Below are 21,623 nucleotides of genomic sequence, written 5' to 3'. Positions count from 1 at the left end.
GATCTGATAGACAGAGTGCCTGAAGAACTATGGATGGAAGTTCGCAACATTGTACAAGAGGTAGCAACTAAAACCTTCCCAAAGAAAAAGAAATGCAAGAAAGCAAAATGGCTGTCTGAGGAAGCTTTGCAAATAGCTGAGGAAAGAAGGGAAGCGAAAGGCAAAGGAGAAAGAGAAAGATACACCCAATTGAATGCAGAATTCCAGAGAGTAGCTAGAAGAGATAAGAATGCCTTCTTAAATGAACAGTACAAAGAAATAGAAGAAAACAACAGAATAGGGAGGACCAGAGATCTCTTCAAGAAAATTGGAGATATGAAGGGAACGTTTCATGCAAAGATGGGCATGATAAAGGACCAAAATGGCAGAGACCTAACAGAGGCAGAAGAGATTAAGAAGAGATGGCAAAACTACACAGAAGAACTATACAAGAATGAGCTTACCATCCCAGATAACCACAATGAGATGGTCATTGACCTCGAACCAGACATCCTAGAATGTGAAGTGAAATGGGCCTTAGAAAATCTGAGCAACAACAAAGCTAGTGGAGGTGACAGTATTCCAGTTGAGCTATTCAAAATCTTAAAAGACGATGCAGTAAAAAGTGCTACATTCAATTTGCCAGCAAATTTGGAAAACTCAACAGTGGCCACAGGATTGGAAAAGGTCAGTTTACATTCCAATTCCAAAGAAAGGCAATGCCAAAGAATGTCCAAACTATCGCACCATTGCACTCATTTCACATGCTAGTAAAGTTATGCTTAAAATCCTACAAGCTAGACTCCAGCAGTATGTGGATCGAGAACTACCAGAAGTACAGGCAGGATTTCGAAGAGGCAGAGGAACCAGAGATCAAATTGCCAACATACGCTGGATCATGGAGAAAGCTAGGGAGTTCCAGAAAAACATCTACTTCTGCTTCATTGACTATGCAAAAGCCTTTGATTGTGTGGATCACAACAAATTGTGGCAAGTCCTTAAAGAGATGGGAGTACCAGACCATCTCATTTGTCTCTTTAGAAACCTATATGTGGGTCAAGAAGCAACAGTGAGAACCGAACACGGAACCACTGATTGGTTCAAAATTGGAAAAGGAGTCCGGCAAGGCTGTATACTGTCGCCCTGCCTATTTAACTTATATGCAGAGCACATCATGAGAAAGGCAGGGCTAGATGAATCAAAAGTTGGAATTAAGATTGCCGGGAGAAATATCAACAACCTAAGATATGCAGATGATACCACTCTGATGGCAGAAAGTGAAGAAGGAGAGTGCAAAAGTTGGCTTGAAATTCAACATTAAGAAAACCAAAATCATGGCATCCGGCCCTCTCAATTCCTGGCAAATAGATGGGAAAGAAATGGAGGTAGTGACAGATTTTATTTTTCTGGGCTCCAAGATCACCTCAGATGGGGACTGCAGCCAAGAAATTAAAAGACGCTTGCTCCTGGGGAGGAAAGCTATGGCAAATCTAGGCAGCATTCTAAAAAGCAGAGACATCACCCTGCCAACAAAAGTGCGTATAGTCCAGGCCATGGTTTTCCCAGTTGCAATGTATGGCTGTGAAAGTTGGACCATAAGAAAGGCTGAGCGCAAAAGAATTGAGGCCTTTGAACTATGGTGCTGGAGAAGACTCCTGCGAGTCCCTTGGACTGCAAGGCGTTCAAACCGGTCAGTCCTAGAAGAGATCAACCCCGACTGCTCCTTAGAAGGCCAGATCCTGAAGTTGAAACTCAAGTACTTTGGCCACCTAATGAGAAGGAAGGATTTACTGGAGAAGAGCCTAATGCTGGGAAAGATTGAGGGCAATAGAAGAAGGGGACGACAAAGAATGAGATGGCTGGATGGAGTCACTGAAGCAGTAGGTGTGAATTTAAATGGACTCCAGAAGATGGTAGAGGACAGGAAGACCTGGAGGAACGTCGTCCATGGGGTCGCGATGGGTTGGACACGACTTCGCAATTAACAACAATAATGGAAAAAAAAATCTCACAAAGTTGGAATTGATTGATTGAACTTTTTAATCCCACCCAGTCTGCCGTTACCACCGAAGCCATGCCCACCCAATGGGCCACACCCACCTAGCACCGACAATACATAACTGGGTTTTGAGTTTCAGTTTGGGCACTCGGTCTCTAAAAGGTTTGCCATCACTACCCTATACCATTTCGGACAAATGATTGTCCAATATCTCCTTAAAATCTTCCAGTGTTGGAGCATTCATAACTTCTGGAGGCAAGTGGTTCCACTGGTTAATTGTTGTAATGGTCAAAAAGTTTCTCCTTCGTTCTAGATTGCTTCTCTCCTTGATTAGTCCATTGCTTCTTGTCCTGCCTTCAGGTGCTTTGAAGAATACCTTGACCCCCTCTTTTGTGGCAGCCCCTGAGATATTGGAACACTGCTATCATGTCCCCCCTCGTCCTTCTCTTCATTAAACTAGACATACCCAATTCCAGCAACCGTTCTTCATATGTTTTAACCATCAGTCACCTAATCATCTTTGTTGCTCTTCTCTGCACTTTCTAGAGTCTCAATATCTTTTTTTTTTTACATTGTACTAGTGGCTCGGTGTTTCCTAAAATCGATATATGCCTAGCCATAAAAGCAGCGGAGCTTGCTGTTTTTGTATTTCAGGGCGAAATCTTCACACGCCTCAGCAAAACTCGGCTGAGTCCTCCTCGCGAGGTGGGCTATTGTATTCGTTTCCGGAATCTGCCGCCCTGCCAATCAAGAGGCAATTATCTGTCCGACAGGAAGACCCACCCCTGCTCCATATCGCCCATTCATTGCTTCGGCGGCTTCTGCCGGGAAAAAAAGAAGCCCGATTGAGGGCGGAAATGGCGTCGTAAGGGGCTGGTCTGGGCAAGTGGTGGCTGGAGTGAGGGCGGAAATGGCGTCAATGACCGGGGAGTGGGGACCAGGAAGAGAAGGCACGGTGCTTTGGGCGTGCGAGACGCTGGAAGGGTGTGAGGGATGGTGCTCATTAAAGAGTTGTAAGTACTGGAGGGGCAGGGGTGGGTGAGAGGTGCGCAGGGGGGCAAGAGTTAATGGAAGGTGGGAGGGGCTCATAAAGGGAGGGGGTAGGTAACTGAGGGACGCAGGAGCTGCTATACACGGTTACCCCTCCCCCCTCTTTATTTGACTGTTTTATGTAGCACCTAACGGTTATATAGTCCAGAACTATTTCATGTTATATTTTGGATGCTGTGAAAATATTATCAATCTTAGTTTAGATCTGACATTTGGATGAAATGGGTTCTTTAACTACTTTGAGTTCGAAGTAGCACTTTTTGCTGTTTTCTGAACAGCCTTAACTGAGGGGTTGGATTAAAACTTCTTTATTCCCAGCCAGCATGCTTCTTGTGTCTCAATGCTTCGGAAAGCACCGTATTTCTTCCAGCTTCTTTCCTGCTCACAGATGGCATCCAGTTGAGGAGACTAAGAATAACACACTACCACAAAGCCGGTTATCTACTTTTTAGAACTGACTCATTCCTTGTTTTCAGAGAAGATATTTTCTTCTTAATTACTGCTCTCCCAACATCAATAACTTATTAATCTTCAATAATAAATATGAGAGAGTTCGTTAGGGAGTATCACAATAGTTTCTTGGCTGCCTTTTCCAGTATAGAACCTGTTGTACTTTAGGAATAGATTTAGTGCAACTTAATTAGAATAAAAACAGACATATGGAAATGCAAAGTGTCACTGCAAATCATGCTTAAGCAGTATATAGGAAAGTTTGCAACAGATTTTTCTTTGCTAACATGCCAGGACAGGAATATATTTATTTATATTGCTTTCATGCTCAAAAGTCAAAGTTGATTCAGGTTAGTGCATGGGTGAGCCAACAGGAAATACCAACATTTTGTGATAGATTAGACAATTTTAAAAAAATCCTAGAATGCCCTGGTGCTCACCTTTTTATAATGTCCAAGAAATCCACGTAGAAATAGTTATGAAACCACTAGAATTCAAATTGGACTCAGAGATTTTGCCTTTATTATATGTCTCATAAAGGCTAAAACTTTTTTGATAATATCTTTGTTTCCTGCCTGGTTGATAATTTGGATTGCTAAATTAGGGTGTTAGCTTGCTGTGTTTTCTGAATGTTATCATTGCTATCTTGTTTGGATAGTTTTTAACTTTGTTTTTGTTCTGTATTTGATATTTTGTAAGCTGACCAGACTCTCTTTTTAAGTCAGGTGGCTTTAACATAGCAAATCAATATTGAAACATGCATACTTTAAACTATAAAGTTTTCAATGATCTGTTGTGTTTCTTAGGCGCCGATATCTTTCTGCTATCTTTGCAAAAAAGGAGAGTCTACACAATTTGTAGTCCACAAATATCTGTCTGCTTGTTCATAATGGCCCAAGCCATTTGTTGCCTCAAAACACTAAAAAAAAGTGTATTATTTACTACTAAAAAAGCCCCTTAGGGCAACAAGTTTCCTTAGCTCAGGTGGAAGTAAAATGGGGATAATTATTTCTGTCATTTTATTGTTATTTGGTATTTGTAATCTTTTTTTGTCCTCTTCATTAAGTCTCATGGCAGTTAGATGGCCTTGCAAATTTAATAAATAAGGATAGAGAAGTGACTGTTGAGAAGTTTAATTTATGATAATTCCTTAAATAAACCTCCCACTCAGAGTATAATTGAAACCAATTGCGCTCTGCATATATGTTTATAATTGCTTTGAGATTTCTTTTTTAAATGAGACGTAATGTGGAATAATAATGTCCATCAACTAAACTGCAGTATTCAGTATAAATTGCTTTGTAACTTAATATAGTTATGGATTTTATCCCATTGAACTTAGTCACATCCTTTAAAATATTTTCAGATGGATAGCTTCTAGTGCTAGCAATCAAAATTGTACCTAACTATTTTTATATAACAATTTAATATTTTTGTCATGACTTTTTAAAGCAAAAAAGGGGGAAGGGGGTTAAAAAGGGAGTTGGTAAGAAAAGGTGGAAAGGTTTTGTTGTCTGTATGCACTGTAAAATTCTGTGGCTGAAGCAAAATGATTTGAAAGGTTCTTATCTCAGATCTCTTTAGGCAGGAATGATGAGAATAAATATTTTAGTGATTAATGGGACTATTTATTGCAAACAAACCAAAAGGATCATGTCCTTTTAAAGTTTTTTTTTCTTGTAAGAGCTATTAAAAACAAATTAAGAATAAAAATCTAATCTGAATCTGTTGCATCTGGTCTGGTAAGCAAACCTGTGAAGGATCCTTTGTAGCTCAGAGAATTCAGTGTATTTTCTAAGCTATCACAGTTAATCTGTTGATGAAATATAGCAATAGGACTTAGACTTACATACCACTTTATAAAACACTCTAAGCGGTTTATAGAGTCAACCTATTACCCCCAACAATCTGGGGCCTCAAAATGATGGAAGCTGAGTCAACATTGAGCCCATTAGGATCAAACTCCTGGCTCTATTCTACCTAAATACTATATTTGTATGAGTACATTCATACACTCTTTTTATATAGTAAAAAATGGGAGGGACTGAAAATTGGGAGAAACCTATCTAACTATTTTCCTTCTCTTTCTTTTCCTCCCCTGCAACAAAAAAAATCCAGTCGGGTGGTACTACCTTGCTCCGTAGAAGAGGTGAGTAATAAACTTTGCTCTGAGGGAATTCACACCTTTATTAACCCCACTGATAAAGATTGTGGGTAGTTCAGAACTTGTCACACTCTGACTTGCTTTGCCTTCCACTCACAATAGCTATCAGTAGCCTTCCTTTCTCTCAGGGGAAACAGAATTTTACCCTCCTCTCTCTTTTTGCCATCTTCAGTATCAAGTGGGACAATTATTTTCCGTGGCTGAGGCTAGTAAGAACAACACTGGTGGTGGTGAAGGAATAGAGGTGCTGAAAAATGAGCCCTACCAACACGAGGGAGAGCAGGGGCAGTACACTCATAAGATCTACCACCTTCAGAGGTAAGAACCATCCTGGGTGTGGACAGCTGATGGCAATGCTGGATCTGAAGCCTTCTCTTGCTTCTTTCTCCCACAGCAAAGTTCCAGGATTCATCAAGATTTTTGCCCCAGAAGGGTCCCTTGTTGTCCACGAAAGAGCCTGGAATGCCTATCCTTACTGTCGGACGGGTGAGCCTGCGGGAGGGGGGGGGGAAAAAAACCTCTTTAGTATTGACAGAAACTATTATTGACCAGGATGGTGTCGTTCAAGTTCTATAATTCAAGAAAACATTAAAATTTCCATATGTTACTGAATAAGATAATTTTATTTTTGGTATAAATTCTCAGTGGCAAATAGCAGTGTTTTGCCAGAGGTTCAGGGAGCACCCATTCATGATAAATCCTGCTTGAATTGAGAATGGGTGCTTGCAGAGGGTGGATGGAGCTTGGTATAATTTTCCAACAGATCTCTGTTTATTATTATTATTATTGCTGCATGTAATCTGAAAATACCAAAGTTCTACAAAATTGGTCAGAGGGCAATGGAACATTTAGATATAATTGCTGTTATATTCTCTGATTCACTTTCTACGATGTTAAGCATCACATTGAAAATAAGTCTGCTAATACTCAATAGCTTGGATTGGCCACCTCTGCCCTTTTCCAGATGCATTTGCCTAAAATAAAATAAAAAAAACAGTAAAAAAGGAATTCATAATAAAAGTTTTAGTATAAGTTTTTTTTAAAAGGAAAGAAAAGTGCCCAAATTGTACTCCATAACCCAGGAGAAAAATTGAAAATCCGGGCTCTGAATCACATAGCAGTTTCTCTTGGCATCATTCTTCATGCCGCTGGGTCCTGAGTCCTCCCAAAAAAGTTAAATGCAATGCTTGGATCCCAAAACATCCATTTCTAGATTTCTCAGCTCTGATGCATTCTGCTTATTGAGTGCTGGATTCTAGCATGACAGTTTGAGATGCATCGTTATTACTGTACTTTTATTGTTGGGATGGAATAATAAGATGTAATTTAGCAAGATTTTCTGTGTTGCTTTGCCACACTAATATGCTTTTTGTCTTTTCCCTTATTTTGGCCTCATCTGCTGCAGTTATTACGGTGAGTGAGTTCTGAAATGGGTAGCTATGGGGGGCATTTTCCCTGTTTATTCTTCCCCATAGCCTTTTGAACACATCTGTTTCCTCTAATACAGGGTCCCCAACCTTTCTGGCTATGTGAACTGCTGGTGGGGTGGGGAGAGGGGACAAGTTCACACGCGCGCTCACTGCTTGCGCAAATGGAGCTTCATGTGCTCGTTGCCCCTTGCGCAGCTCAGTTCACAATGGTTCACAGACCAGATCTGGCCCATAGACTGGGGGTTAGGGACCCCTGCTCTAATACGTACCGTCTTACGGGGTTCATCTGTTCTATGAATTGAATCGTTATAGTCAATTCATAGTTGTACAAATTGACTCAGAAGATTCAAGGTAACATATCCCCAACAATTGTGGCCTTTAGTGTTTGCAGGTTCTATTGTCTGCACCAAGAATTCTTGTAACCTTGTTTCCTTCTCCTCTTCAATAGAATGAGTACATGAAGGATGATTTCTTTGTCAAAATTGAAACGTGGCACAAACCCGATTTAGGTGAACATGAAAATGTAAGTGGAAGAATGCAAATCTAACAGATTGCATGCTAACAGTCCAAATAATTGGGGTACCTAAATCGTACCGAATTTTATTCTTTATAGGTAGTCCTCAACTTACAACCATTTGTTTAGTTCAAAGTTATAGAGGTATTGAAAAAAGTGACTTATGACCATTTTTCACACTTACAACTGTTGCAGCATCCCTATGATTATCTGATCAAACTTTGGACGCTTGGCAGCTGGCATGCATTTATGAGGGTTGCAGTGTCCTGGGGTCATGTGATCACTTTTTGCAACCTTCTGACAAGTAAAGTCAATGGGGAAGCCAGATTCACTTAACAGTTGCAGGGCAAGAAAGGTCATAAAATGGGGCAAAACTCACTTAACTGTCTTGCTTAGCAATAGAATGGGCTCAGTTGTAATTGTAAGTCAAGGATTGCTTGTATAGGCAATAAGATTTTGCATTGCTGGACTCAAGTTTTATTACCCAGAAATAAAACTGCGGTTAATCCATGATTAGGGGACACTGAGAATATCACTGACTTATTCTGGTTTGGAGAGTTAGCTTCCAGAAAATCTTTGGAACAGCTGAATCATTGTGGTTCAGAGAATTCAGCTTTACATATCCCTATCAGCATTTATTTTCATGTCTGGCTAATTATGTAGAAGTGAAATTTAAAATTGTTACGTTTATGTGCTTATTGGCTTAATGTGACATGGGAAATTAAGCCGTGCTTTATTTCCTTGGGGCTTGCCATATTGTTCAAATCCAGCCATTAGGGTCTGTATGATGTTGAATTTAACATGTTATCCCAGTCCACTTTAATTACAGTTAAACTGTGGGTTGTTATAATTGGGATGTGTTAAACTCCATGTTTGAGGCATAGAACAATCCAATGTTCTCTTGGGGAGTTCTGGAAAAGACTGATTTGATTATTTAGGGAGTGACTCTGGTTTTTCAGAAATAAATCTTCCTCTCCAGAAGTGGTTTGTGTTATCTAGGCAGATGTCAACAATGAGATTTCATGCATTGTGTAACACATTTAATAGGAAATAAAGCACTTAGAATAAACAGATTTTTTAAAAAGCAAAGAAGCTGGAGCAAGATCTTGCTTGACGCAGTACCTCAAAATCAAAAGAATTATGTTTAATCATGATGTACAAAGTAGCCCAATGAAACAAGATTCTACAGGGCAATGGACAAAAGGAAGTAATACAGAACCTAAATAGGTTAGCATTCAAAGTATCAAGCAAGTTCAAGCAAATGCAACAGGCTTTAACTTGACGACAATATGTCATAGAAAAAATTGGAGAAAGTCCTGGACGAAATACTCCAAAAGTTGATTGAAGTCCCCAAGAAGATAGCATTCCATATGCTACTTACCTATCCTTAAACTAAGGAAGTCAGCTGGAGAAGAGTCTCTAGGGATCCCATAGATTAAAAGAAAGCTGGCAGCAATTTTAGATAATGGCTACATTCACATATCTAGTCATATTTCTTTTTGTTAAAGAAGCCAGAGACATAAGCCAGTCTTTTAGACAAGCAAAATTTTCATGGTTCATTTAAAATTTCATAGCTAATGCCAAAGGTTTTTTTTTCTTTTTAAAAACAACTCTTGACTTACATAATTATGTCTTGGTTAGATGCTTAAAAAAGGCCTTACAGCAAACAATGATCAAATAAAAAAAATCATGAATACTTCCTTGTTCACACATCATATTGTACTATATTTACAGTCAACAAAAACATAGTTTCAAACCGGTTGGATGTTCTGAAACCATGACTATCTGATCTATATATAGCTGTTAACCTGAGCAAAAACCTACCCTAAAAAAGTAGTTTTGTTGGTGCTTCATAAGTGGCCACAGGACGATCCATATTTAGAGCTTGTTATCAAACTGTAAATTATGGAAATGGGAATTAATAAATATTTCATTTAAAAATATTTTAATGATAATTTCTTAAACTTTTCAATAAATGAACAGAGAGCAATCATTCTAATCATTTTAATAATAATTAAAATTCAATCAAATTCTTTTGTCCTGGTCCCACCCACTTCATTTTGGAATGCAATTCTAGGCAGGCTACTCAAAAGGCAGACTGTAAAAAGTTGTGTGCCTTATTATGAGGTGTGAACTCACTCACTGTACAGGGGTTCTCAACCTTGGCAACTTTAAGACTTGTGGACTTCAACTTCCAGAATTCCTCAGCCAGCTGGCTGAGGAATTCTGGGAGTTGAAGTCCATAAGTCTTAAAGTTGCCAAGGTTGAGAACCCCTGATCTAAAATATCATCAATACATATAAAACGTAAGCAGAAATTCACCAGAATCACCTACCTTTGATATTGTCAGTAACTTCTGAAATTGCAATTTCTCCTTTGCAGGTCCATGGGCTGGATGCAGATACTTGGAAAGATGTGGAAGTTGTTCACATAGACATTGGTGATCGGACACACGTATCAGATGACGTAAGAAGATGTTGGCTGGGCTGTGGCCTTGGCAGTTGGCAAGATGGGTGACCTGAGATGAAGGCAGGACAATTCTGAGTCATGAAAAGAGGACTGGGAAACTCTGGTGGGCTACAGATAATTAATCTGTAGTGATGATGACCTATACCAGTTCCACTAACAGCTTGCTTAAGTTCTGGTGTCATCCTCAGTCTCTTTTGTTTTTCACTGACTTTTGGATGTTAAACATTGCCTTTTTCAACCTTCCTCTGTAGCTAAGCTAGTTGTTTCTGCTTAACTGTAGCGGGAAATGCGTTGACTTGTTCTAACTATTTTTTTAAAAAATAGTTATTCAGATTCTTCCTCACATCACAGTTTGCTAGGACTTCTGTCCTGCATGCTGCCACCTTTCCTCAACTCTTTTCTCTTTCAGGATTACAAACCAGATGAAGATCCAGCTCTTTTCAAATCTCTGAAGACGGGCAGAGGCCCTCTCGGCCCCGACTGGAAGGTAATATCTACCCCACAAAAAGAAGGAAACTGGCTTTTTAGTGCATCTTTGATTGCCTGCCCTCCTCCCTCCCAACTCCCCCCCCCCCCCCGCATTCAGGCATTTTAGATTCCAAGAGAGGCTTGAAAAGAAGCAACCTCGTTAGAATCCCCCAAATTTGGTTTGACCAAATGTTTATGGTTATCAGGTTATCTCTCATCTAAAATAGGAGATCAGTCCTGCTTTTTTCCATAGAATTATAAGCCTTGCTCATACACAGTGTTGTTCCGCTGGGCTGACTTAAGCTGCCCATGGGTTTCAGAGGTGTAGTTATGCCACACAACTCCTCTGCTGTGCTAGACTAGCCTTCCACAATTTGACATCCTCTGAAAATGTTGCTATACAACTCCCACCATCCCCAGCCTGCATCTGGAGAGCACCAGGATGGAAATGACAGATTAATAGCATGAAATTGATTGCCTTGTCTTTAAAATATATCTGATGGTCCCAGACCAGCCATTATTTTCTCAGCCTAACACGAATGCCTTAAAAGAAAAGCAATCTCTCTTTTCTTCACTTGAAGGGTTGTCCGGAGGGATAAAGTTTTTTTTTTCAAGTATATTGTTTGTTGAAAAATGCAAACTGGATAAAAAAAAATTATGTGGGAAATTTTGATTTACCATTATCTGCTCTTTTTGCCTCTCTCAAGTTGCCCTCAGGTGTTTCACCAAAGAGAAACATTATTTTAAAATGTCCAGGATTTGTGGGGGTGAAAGAAGGGAAGACCTATGCCCTCGCCAAGCCTTGAGTAGTATTACAATTTTTTAAGAACTTCTTTCCAACCCAACAGAATGATAAAAATAGAGAATTATGTAAAATGGCTTGTAACTCTACCTGTCTATCTTTGGGAAGCCCTCTGAACAGAACTGGGCCAAATTTGGTACGTGGGAGAAACTAGCATGAGTTTAAAATGGGGCTGAGTCCAGCCAAGGGCTATAGAGGAAAAAGTCTAGAAAAATTACCCTGTGCCTCCCTCCAGTGGGAAAGGCCATTGAGTTCAGATGCTGCTGCATGCTCCATCTAAGGCCTCCCTCCTTTCTTGGTCCACAAATTCTATGTGCTCTGCATGCTTTCCTGTGTCAGAAGGAAAACCCCATACATGATTGCAATGAGATGATAGCACAAATAGTCCTCATGTAGTAACTGTTAGAGTTATGATGATGTTTAAAAACACCTAGCTTTGTGACCAGTTCTCACAATTATGACCATCCAAGCATCTCAGGGTCACATGATTACCATTTGGATGCTTCACAACTGAAGTGGATTTACAACTATTGCAGCATTATGTAGTCACATGATTGCCATTTAGGTACTTCACAACAAGTGTCATGACAAGCAGAGCGAATGCAGAATATAACCACAAGTTCTGGTTACCTAATGTCTCAATGACTGGCAGTTTGCTTAATAATTGGGAAGTGACATTCAGAATTTTTGGCAGTCAGGTGATTTTCTGCTTAGCAATGAAGTGGCCGGTGCCAATTATGGTCACTAAGCAAGGATTTACCTGTAACTGTATTTAATCACAAACCAAATCTGTGAAATTGAATTTCATTTGTGTTCTGGATGTCCAATACGAATGTATTGGAGGAGTGTGACTTTGGGCATGCCATTCAAAAGTCACATGCACTTGGACAAAATACCACATCCTGGTTCTGCCTTAACTCTTCTGATTTTATTCTTTCTCCCCCCCCCCTTTTTTTTCCTTTCCTGTTAGCGGGAACTAGCCAATAATGAAGATTGTCCCCACATGTGTGCCTACAAACTTGTGACTGTGAAGTTCCGCTGGTGGGGCCTTCAGGGAAGGGTTGAAAAGTTTATCCAAAAGGTGAGTTCAAGGTGGACAGTTGTTTGCCCTGGTTTGAGGAAATTTGCTGGAATCTGAAGCTCTGTTTGAGGGGGGAAAGTCCCCCCTCAATAATATCAAGCAGATATTGCTTTTTATGGAATAATAGGATAGAGAGATTGAGTCCAGTAAACATCGGGCCATTTTCTCAGAAGCACAGAATTAACTACAGGCAGTCCTCAACTTACAACCATTCGTTTAGTGACTGTTCGAAGTTACAACAACACTGAAAAAAGTGACATTATTTTTCACGTGTACAAGCATTGTAGTGTTCCCGTGGTCACGTGATAGAAATTCAGACCTTTGGCAATTGGCATGTATTTGTGATGGTTGCATTGTCTGGGAAATCATGCGATCTTCTGAGAAGCAAAATCAATGGGGAAGCCAGATTCACTTAACTGTGTTACTAATTTAACAACTGCAGTGATTCACTTAACAACTGTGGCAAGAATGATTTTAAAATGGGGCAAAATTCACTTAACAAGTACCTTGATTAGCAACCAAAAAGTTTGGGCTCAATTGTTGATTGTAAGTCAAAGACTAAATTTATTTGGGCAGGGAAAAAGCCAAGGGTTAAATTTAAAATTATGCAAGATTTCCGTGAGAGGGGAGGACTCAAGGTGCCGAATTTGAAATTATATTATGATGCGGTGGTTTTAACATTAGTTAGTGACTGGGTAAATTTGACAAATTCTGATATACTTCACTTAGAGGGATGGAATTTACTTTTTGGGTGGCATGCCTATTTAATATTTAATAAAAAAATGGATTGGGCTTTTAAATCTCATATCTTAAGAATTTCTTTACTTAGGGTTTGGAGAAAATATTACAAAAGTGATTTTAAAGTACCATTATGGGCCGTACCTTGGCATGCAATAGAAGGAATAAAAAGAGGGGTTAAAATGGATATGGTGTCCTATAGACAGTTACTTAAATGGGATGGACAAAACTGGCAGTTAAAATTACGGGAAGAGTTAGCACAAGAAAATATTATTTATTCTTGGTTCCAATATAGGCAATTATTAGATAGATGGAAGATGGACTGTAAGGTGGGTTTTCACAGAGAAGATGAAAATCTTATTAAGCAAGTGAAGGATCAAAGACAAACCCACATTAAGAGGATCTATGGGGTTTTAGTTGAATTGGATTCAGAAACGGAACTAATTAAAGATTGTATGATTAGATGGGCGCAGAATTTTGGTGAGCCAGTTCCATTGGACACCTGGGAAATTATTTGGGTGAGAAATGTCAAATTTACACAAGCACAGAACTTAAGGGAGAATTTTTATAAAATGTTTTATAGATGGCACCTTGATCCACAAAAAATGTCTTTTATGTACCCTGACTTACAACCTAAATGTTGGAGATGTGGTTGTATGGATGCTACTTATTATCATATTTGGTGGTCGTGCAGAGAGATAAAAGCATTCTGGATTAAGATATGGTGGAATATCCAGAGAATTTTTAAAAGGAGGGTAAAATTTACTCCACAATTATTTTTGTTAGGTATAGTTACTGATTGTGATACAAAGGAGATTATATTGATGTTAAACTTGATAACAGCTGCGAGGCTGTTAGTAGGACAATATTGGAAGAAGGAATCTTTGCCTACATTGCAGGAATGGTTTCTTAAAGTGTCTCATTTGGCGGAAATGGCAAAGATTTCGGCTTTCTTAAAGGGACAAACGCAAGAGAAATTTCTTGCTGTTTGGGATAAATGGATAAAATTCATACAATTTAAATTTGATATAAAAAATATTATATAGTTTTTTCATAATTTTTAACTTTATATATATATATATATATATTCTATTTTCTATTCTTTTTTATATAATTTTTTTTAACTTTTTATTTAATTAAGCCTATATTCTGCTCTGGGAGGTCCTGGGGGGGGGAAGGGGGGGGTTTGGGTAGGGGTGGGGGAAGGGGGGTTTTGTTGGGTAATGTTTGTTTTTTATTTGTATATGTTGTTTTTTGTTTTTGTATTGTTTCTTATTTTTTGTAAAATTTATAAAACTCTTTAATAAAAAAAAATAATAAAAAAAAAACAACTGTGGCAAGAATGATTTTAAAATGGGGCAAAATTCACTTAACAAGTACCTTGATTAGCAACCAAAAAGTTTGGGCTCAATTGTTGATTGTAAGTCAAAGACTATCTGTGATTCAAAATGGCTGCCAGTCTTGCTTTTCTGTCTGAAGAACCTAGCCTAGATTTATTCCTGTGACTTTGATGTCTAAAGGCTTAGAAAACTACTTTTCATTCCCAATTTGGGCCATCTTATATTCTCAGCATCTCAGTTTCTTAAAAGCTTCTCTTTCCCCTTTGACAGCAAGAAAGACGCCTCTTTACCAACTTCCATAGGCAGCTCTTTTGCTGGTTGGATAAGTGGGTGGATTTAAGCATGGCTGACATCCGGCGGATGGAGGACGAGACGCAGAAAGAGCTTGATGAGGTACTAAGGATGGTTATCAGTTTGGGAGTATAGTATGTACTGGATGGGGTAGTCAAGTGGCTTTGTTTCCCCATGGAAAGTCTCTGCTATAATGAGAGACAAATCCTTTATTCTTCTATAGAAGGAAATGAATACAAGGGTATTTTATAAAACGAAGGATCCTAGCTAAAAATGCAACAAATGTGCTTTTTTTCTTGAAAATCATGTTTTATTCTTAAAAGGGTGCAAATAACAAGATTTTTTTTTAAAAAAAGACTTTCTTAGTAGTAGGAAGATGTAAAAAAATTACATTAATAATCTATAATATGGGAGGGATATGTGATCCATATGTAGTCTCTTCCCAACCTTTTTGTGTCTGCTATATTTTATCTCCAAGATATATCATTGCTGGAATTAGTATCAAAAACATTACTCCTCAGCTTTGGGGCTAAGACCAAGTATAGTAACAGCAGCAAACCCATCACATTTTAGTAATACCATGTTGTGAAGGGCTTAATTATCTATTTTGAGTTGGAAAGATTGCAACCCTCTCCACCACAAACTTTTCAAATAGGTTTTAAAAATTGGCCTGGCTATTTCCCATAGTGCCATTGCTATTTTGTTCTTTTGATACCAAATAATTAAAAAGGAGAAGTAGCCTCTTGCTTCTGTAGCAGTGTTTCTCAACTTTGGCAACTTGAAGATATGTGAGGACTTCAACTCCCAGAATTCTCTAGCCAGCCATGTTGGCTGGAAAATTCTGGGAATTGAAGTCCAATTATCTTCAAATTGCCAAAATTGAGAAACGCTGCTCTATATAGCCGTCCGTTTGGTTGTATATTTATAAACAGCCACCTATGATTAAAATATAGTAATATGTAAATTCATTTGAATTCAGTTGTACTTGATTATTGCTAGGAAACACAAAATTGTTTTGACAAGTGGAATTAAGGCTAGGAGAAACTGAAGTGGGCCAAACCCATTAGGAAATTATTCTTGCAAAAAAGCCATTCAACCAGAAATTCTATATTCTATTGCAGATCCGCCAGAAGGGCACAGTGAGAGGCATGACTGTCGGGGATGAATGAATGCCCCCTGCTTCCTAGACGAAGAAATGACAAGGTTGGAAAAAACGGGGGTGAAATAAATAGCATACTGGAAAGCAATGCAATGAATTGATTCAAAAGCTCATGTCTCAGTTTAACGTAATAAAAATGTATGATGTTTGCCACACACAACCTTTGCTCTTCCCATTCCAGTGCAAGTAAACTAAAAAAGAAGACTATAATTAGCCATAGAGAGCCAGTTTGATGTGGTGGTTCAGGCATCAGTCTAGAAATCAGGAGATTGTGAGTTCTAGTTCCACCTAAGGCACAAAGCCAACTGGGTGACCTTGAGCCAGTCATTCTCTGTAGCCTGAAAAAAGAAAGCAGTGGCAAGCACTTCTGAAAAAACTTGCAAAGAAAACTGCAGGTACTTATCCAGATAGTCGCCAGAAGTCAACACTTATTCAAGGGCACAAAACAAAACAATAATAAAAATAATTTGTCTGCTTTAGTGCAAGCTAGGATATTAATTCATGATTTAAAATTTGGCTTTGGTTAACCAGGAAATTAGTGCTAATCATTGATTTCCTGGCTTACTTGAATCAACTGAGAGGGCTGCATGCACAGGAAAAGATTTGTCACATCTTATTTAGCTGAGATCTGTCTGAGCAGATGTGGTCAATATGGTATAGATCATTTTTGTGAGAGAAGAGCATATAAAGCTAAAATTAGTAGGGATATTTTAAGGCAACGTCACAATTTGCATTGTATTACTTTTGAAACATTCTTACGATTAGAACTATAAATTCAAATAAATAGTAGGGTTTGCAGATTCATACTAGCTACTTTTTTTAACCAACAAAGCATAAATGTAACTTCCTCAGTTTGGTATCTTTCAGATGTGTTGAGTTGAAACTCTCTTTGTTCTTGGCCAGCCTATGATTTATAACCTCAAACATCTGAACTGCATCTGATGGAGGAAAGCTAGTTTAAACTGTCAGTTAGCATTCATCTAAACTTTATTTGTATGCCTAAATTGCTTCATGTAATTATAAAAGAGAAATAGATCATAGAATATTTTTTAAAGAATGCTACATTAATCTGTACTATAAATTCCACTTTAAAGTGTAGAATGTAAGCATAGATACAATAAGCAATCTAGCCACAAGCAATCTGCTTTAAAAAGTAGAATGGCAGACATTTTGATTGAAAGATCCCCTTTGAAGATTATAGCCTGGTGTCCAAAAGAACAAGTTTGGGGCCCAGGAGTTTCTTCCAGGTAATAAAGTTTTAAAAATCCTTCCTTTTGGGACTTATTATATTTTAGCAATAGCAATAGCACGTAGACTTATATACCACTTCCCAGTGTTTTACAGCCCTCTCTAAGCAGTTTACAGAGTCAACATATTGCTTCTCACAATCTGGGTCCTCATTTTACTGATCTTGGAAGGATGGAAGGCTGAGTCAACCTTGAGCTGGTCAGAATCAAACTCCTGGCAGTGAGCTGAGTTAGCCTGCAATAACCACTAATCACGGTCTAACCACTGCACCATCATGGCTCGTTAGCTAGTCGAAGACTTAAAGCAAGGCCTCAGATTTTTAAAGTAGTTTTTACATTCAAGTGAAATTGAGAAAAAAAATAGCTTTCAGTAATGAGGAATAGTTTGTACTCATTAATACACATCTTCCATTGTCTTCATCTTCATCAGCTAAGACCACATATCCAAAAGTGCATCTTAAAGGTAGGTCTAAACTGGGCAGAACTTTCATTAGATTATATAGGACAGTTTGATGACTGCAATAGAGGAGCTAAGGTTTTGGATTTTCTATTGTTTAATGCAGGGGTGTCAAACTGCCGGCCCGCGGGCCAGACGCATCACGCGGAAGCTGCTCCCTCCCCATTGCCGGCAATGGCAAAACAGTCCTGATACATTGCGTGATGTCATGTGACGTCATGAGTTTGAAATGTCTGGTTTAATGAAAGCAAGAAAAATATTCTTATTTTTTTTTAAAAAAAAGGCCATAGCTGAAATTTTGCTCAATGTGTATATTTGCAAAGTAGTATTTATTTCCTGTAATAGACTTTTTTCCTGTTAGACTTCCTGATCTATGCAGACTGTAATGTAAATTGGTAGCATTATATATGGTGTCTAGTTCAAGGGAAGCAGGGACTGATTCTCCAAGCTTCCCTCAATTATTTCATAGTTGGCTCTCATTAATGGAACTCAAGGTCCTTCAGTGTTCCTCAACCATGGCAACTTTAAACGGGTCTAGGACAACTCACTGCGACCGACGTGCCATAATCAACTCACTGCAGGACAAGAGTTACACTAATAACAAAGAAATGGTGGAATAGAATAATTAAAGAAAAGATGCAAAAGAATGAATGGCCAAAATGAAATGTCAGTGACAAAAATTAAAATAATTTTCTAATTGTTTTAAATATTTAAATTGAGTTGTTGAATTGGCCCGCAGCGAGTTGTCCCTCGGTGAATTGTCCCATTCTGACTTTAAGCATGCTGGCTGGGGAATTCTTGAGTTGAAGTCCATATATCTTAAAAGTTTCCAAGGTCAAGAAATACTTTTCTAGTTAAAACGGGGGTAGATTCCACAGGCTATGGTCTTTGTTTCATATGTGTGAAGTTTTGTATACATCATCCAAGCATCCAAAAATAGAAAGCAAGGCAGACAAGCAGTTGCCACCCAAGGCCTGGCGTGAATACTCTTATTTATTTATGCAAAGTGTAAGTCAGAGAAGGCTGAATTTCATTAAACTTTTTCAGGTTTAGACCTCCATAGAGAAAATACTGCATTTTGCTCATTCCTCCCTGTCTCTTTTCTACCCTAGATGCAGTGCCCGTTCTGACCTGAGATTGGACCTATCCTTGTGGGACTCTGCCTTCTCCCTCTTCCTCCTCCTCCTCGTCACCTAGGAAGGGGGAGACGGGTTCTCTCTTTCATTCCATCCATTTGGTCCTAAGATATTCCAAGATGTCCCCGATTTTACCAACCTGGGGAGCCCCATGAAACTGCTGCATATTACTTACTGATCATGGATTAATAGGTGTCCTTACCGCATGAATGGGATGTCAAAGGGGACAAGGACCTTTGAGGGGTGGGCGGGGCATCTCCCTTTTTCGCACTGCAGAGTCAGGAATGCATGAATATTAATAACATTAATCTGAATATTTTTAGAATCATACTTCAGTGGGTGGGTGAGGAATTTATAGGAAGTGGGGGGGAAAGATGATTTGAATTGGGAGGGGGAAATTTAAAGTTAGGAATATAGTTAGTTCTCTTTCATGGTGGAGAGTTTTAAGTCACCCATGAAAACTGTTTCTCCCTTTTTGAAACTGCATTCAGCTTCCAGAGCTGTGGGGGGGAGGGAATGAAGTTTCCACTCCAGGAGTTTTCCTATGCATGCTACATGTTGGGATCAAACATGCCACTAGACAGGGCCAGTTACAGGCAGAAATGTGTCTCCCATTTGACCTGATTTTCAGACACAGCATAAACTGCATCATCAAAATTTGGTGGGACAGTTTCCTGCTATATTTTTCTGCTTTGAAACAGCACTGGGACCTGCACTTTAATTCAGGATCCTTTTCCTTGCTTGCCCTCGCCTCTACCTCCTGTTTCAGGGGACCAGGAAAAGCAAATAGCTTTCCATTTGGGGAAGAGGTGCATAGAAGCATTTCAAGCTTCCTGGAGCTGAAGGAGAAAGAAACAGACTTGGAGGCCCTGGGCTGTAGTTCAAGGATCTGAACAGTATTTTTTTTAAAAAAGAAAACACTGAAAATCTTTTTTAAAAAGTAAAACGGTAAATAAACTTGAAACTGAATTCTTGTTTAATTCTTATATTGGGTGAGAGTCAATGACTGCTGTATATTTCAGTCTTTTTTGTAATTTGTGTTCTCTCAGTGCACTGAAGATCAAAATGAGATATTTTATGCAATTTCAACACATTATTTGTTTGCACCCCAGATTATCATAGACTTTCGACAGAAGACCCCACGTGTAAATGTGTGTTTTTCTGGTGGGTTGGCTTCATACCCTAGAAGATAGGAATTCTGTTTTTTATTTGGAAAACAAGGTAGAGAGGGGAACTGCCTAGATGATCTTTTGAGTTGTTTGCCTGGGCACTGATTCTGAAGAAATTAGGTTTAAAAAGCACAATTGCAAGAAATTGAGAGACAAAACGACACCAATGGTATTCTTGCTCTGTCATAATCTGTTTTAATTTGTGCTGTCCAATTAAAGACCGTCTGGGTGATTAACTCAGTAACTTTATAATTACAAACATTGGCATACTGCTGAAATAATATTTGCAGATATGTGTGGCTGACCAAGATCCCCATCCTGCAGAAGTAAGAATGTTTCAATGCTCATTAGCTGCTCTGTTTTGCTTTTCTATCTTTTCTGACTCCCTCTATACCAGTGGTTCTCAACCTTTTTAATGCCGCGACCCCAACCAGTCGTAAGTCAAGGACTACCCAACTGGTCGTAAGTCGAGGATTTCCCTGCTCGGGAGCGCCGCACATGCGTGGTGCCACCTCCTGCGCCAGCCGAGGCGTAGCTGGCAAGCGGCAGAGATGGCACAGGCCGACCACCGGCTGGGCCACCAGCTGGCCCAGCCCAAGGGAGGTAAGGCACCCGCCAGGTCCCACGTGCGCCAGCAACCCTCCCTGCGCCTGCCGGCCTCCCAGCCCGGCCCTCTTTTACTTAACATTTTTAGTAGTTGCTCAGCAGGGAGGGGTGGAAACTTCCAGACAGCTCGCCTTCGCTGCAGACAACTTGCAGTACCGTTTGCAGAATGGGACTTTTGGCAGGCTCAGCAGGGCAAAGACAGCCTGGACAATTCCTATTGGCTTTTGAAAGCCAGTAGAATTAGACTCTATTCAAGAGAATCTATTCTGTTGGCTTTCAAAAGCCAATAGAATAAAGAGTAGCACAGCTAAGGAAAAGGGGGGAAAATGGCGGACTGTATTTGGGGACCCCGTGAAATGGTCGTTTGACCCCAAATGGGGTCCCGACCCACAGGTTGAGAACTATTGCAATAGAATAAAAGGGAGTAGCACAGCTAAGGAAAAGGGGAAAAAATGGCGGACTGCGTTGTTTGGCGACCTCCGTGAAATGGGGTCCCGACCCACAGGTTGAGAACCACTGCTCTATACAACTTCTCTAAATGTGAACATTGCTCATGTGTGCTCAAAACCATCCCCAATGTTAGAGTCCTTGGTGCTGTCTGTTTGCTTGCAGATGTTTCATCACCCAATTAGGTAACACTAACAATGCGGTTCAGTGTGGAGTTCATTCCTTGTTTATATTGATTAGGGTATTGCTTTCTGCTTGATTGTTTGTTGGTGGTAATCCAGGCTTCTCTGCGTATGGGAAATATCAAGAAACCCACACCCTCACCAAAACTGGCAAGGCAAGTTACTCTGTATTAATGGAGCAAATCCACACTAATCCACTTCCCAAATTTATCCATGAGCTTACAGGTATTTTGTTCTATTGCAGACATGTTAAACTCACAACGTCACGTGACGTCACGCAACGTATTGGGACGGTTTTGCCATTGCCGGCAATGGGGTGGGCGCAGCTTCCGAATGATGCGTCCAGCCCATGGGCCGGCAGTTTGACACCCCTGTTCTATTGGAATTATCCCAAATTAATATTTGTAGACATTTTGCTCCCAGCTTAATTCTTGACATTTGGCCC

At 39.5% G+C, this 21,623-nt stretch overlaps 1 protein-coding gene across 1 annotated transcript; it reads left to right on the top strand.

Annotated features, from left to right (window-relative positions):
- The first annotated feature begins 2,883 nt into the window (after nucleotides 1-2,883).
- On the top strand, nucleotides 2,884-20,179 carry LOC120309016 (phosphatidylinositol transfer protein beta isoform-like). Its single transcript, XM_039345794.1, has 12 exons — nucleotides 2,884-2,991; nucleotides 5,597-5,627; nucleotides 5,815-5,960; nucleotides 6,037-6,128; nucleotides 7,048-7,055; nucleotides 7,521-7,595; nucleotides 9,969-10,052; nucleotides 10,465-10,542; nucleotides 12,296-12,406; nucleotides 14,755-14,877; nucleotides 15,897-15,978; nucleotides 18,751-20,179. The coding sequence occupies exons 1-11, from the start codon at nucleotides 2,972-2,974 to the stop codon at nucleotides 15,942-15,944; spliced, it is 816 nt and encodes a 271-aa protein (XP_039201728.1). The 5' UTR covers nucleotides 2,884-2,971; the 3' UTR covers nucleotides 15,945-15,978; nucleotides 18,751-20,179.
- Nucleotides 20,180-21,623: the final 1,444 nt, after the last annotated feature.

The sequence above is a fragment of the Crotalus tigris genome, unplaced genomic scaffold (genome assembly GCF_016545835.1).
Source record: "Crotalus tigris isolate CLP2741 ecotype Arizona unplaced genomic scaffold, ASM1654583v1 scf7180000017977.1317863, whole genome shotgun sequence".
Taxonomy (NCBI): Eukaryota; Metazoa; Chordata; class Lepidosauria; order Squamata; family Viperidae; genus Crotalus; species Crotalus tigris.
This window is presented reverse-complemented; position numbering and strand designations above follow the sequence as displayed.

Excerpts from the sequence above, each read along its gene's own strand:
- LOC120309016 (XM_039345794.1), top strand. The coding sequence starts at position 2,972 with ATGGTGCTCATTAAAGAGTT. Across the intron at positions 2,992-5,596 it reads ATGGTGCTCATTAAAGAGTT|TCGGGTGGTACTACCTTGCT; the intron begins GTAAGTACTGGA and ends AAAAAAATCCAG. Across the intron at positions 12,407-14,754 it reads TTGAAAAGTTTATCCAAAAG|CAAGAAAGACGCCTCTTTAC; the intron begins GTGAGTTCAAGG and ends CCCCTTTGACAG.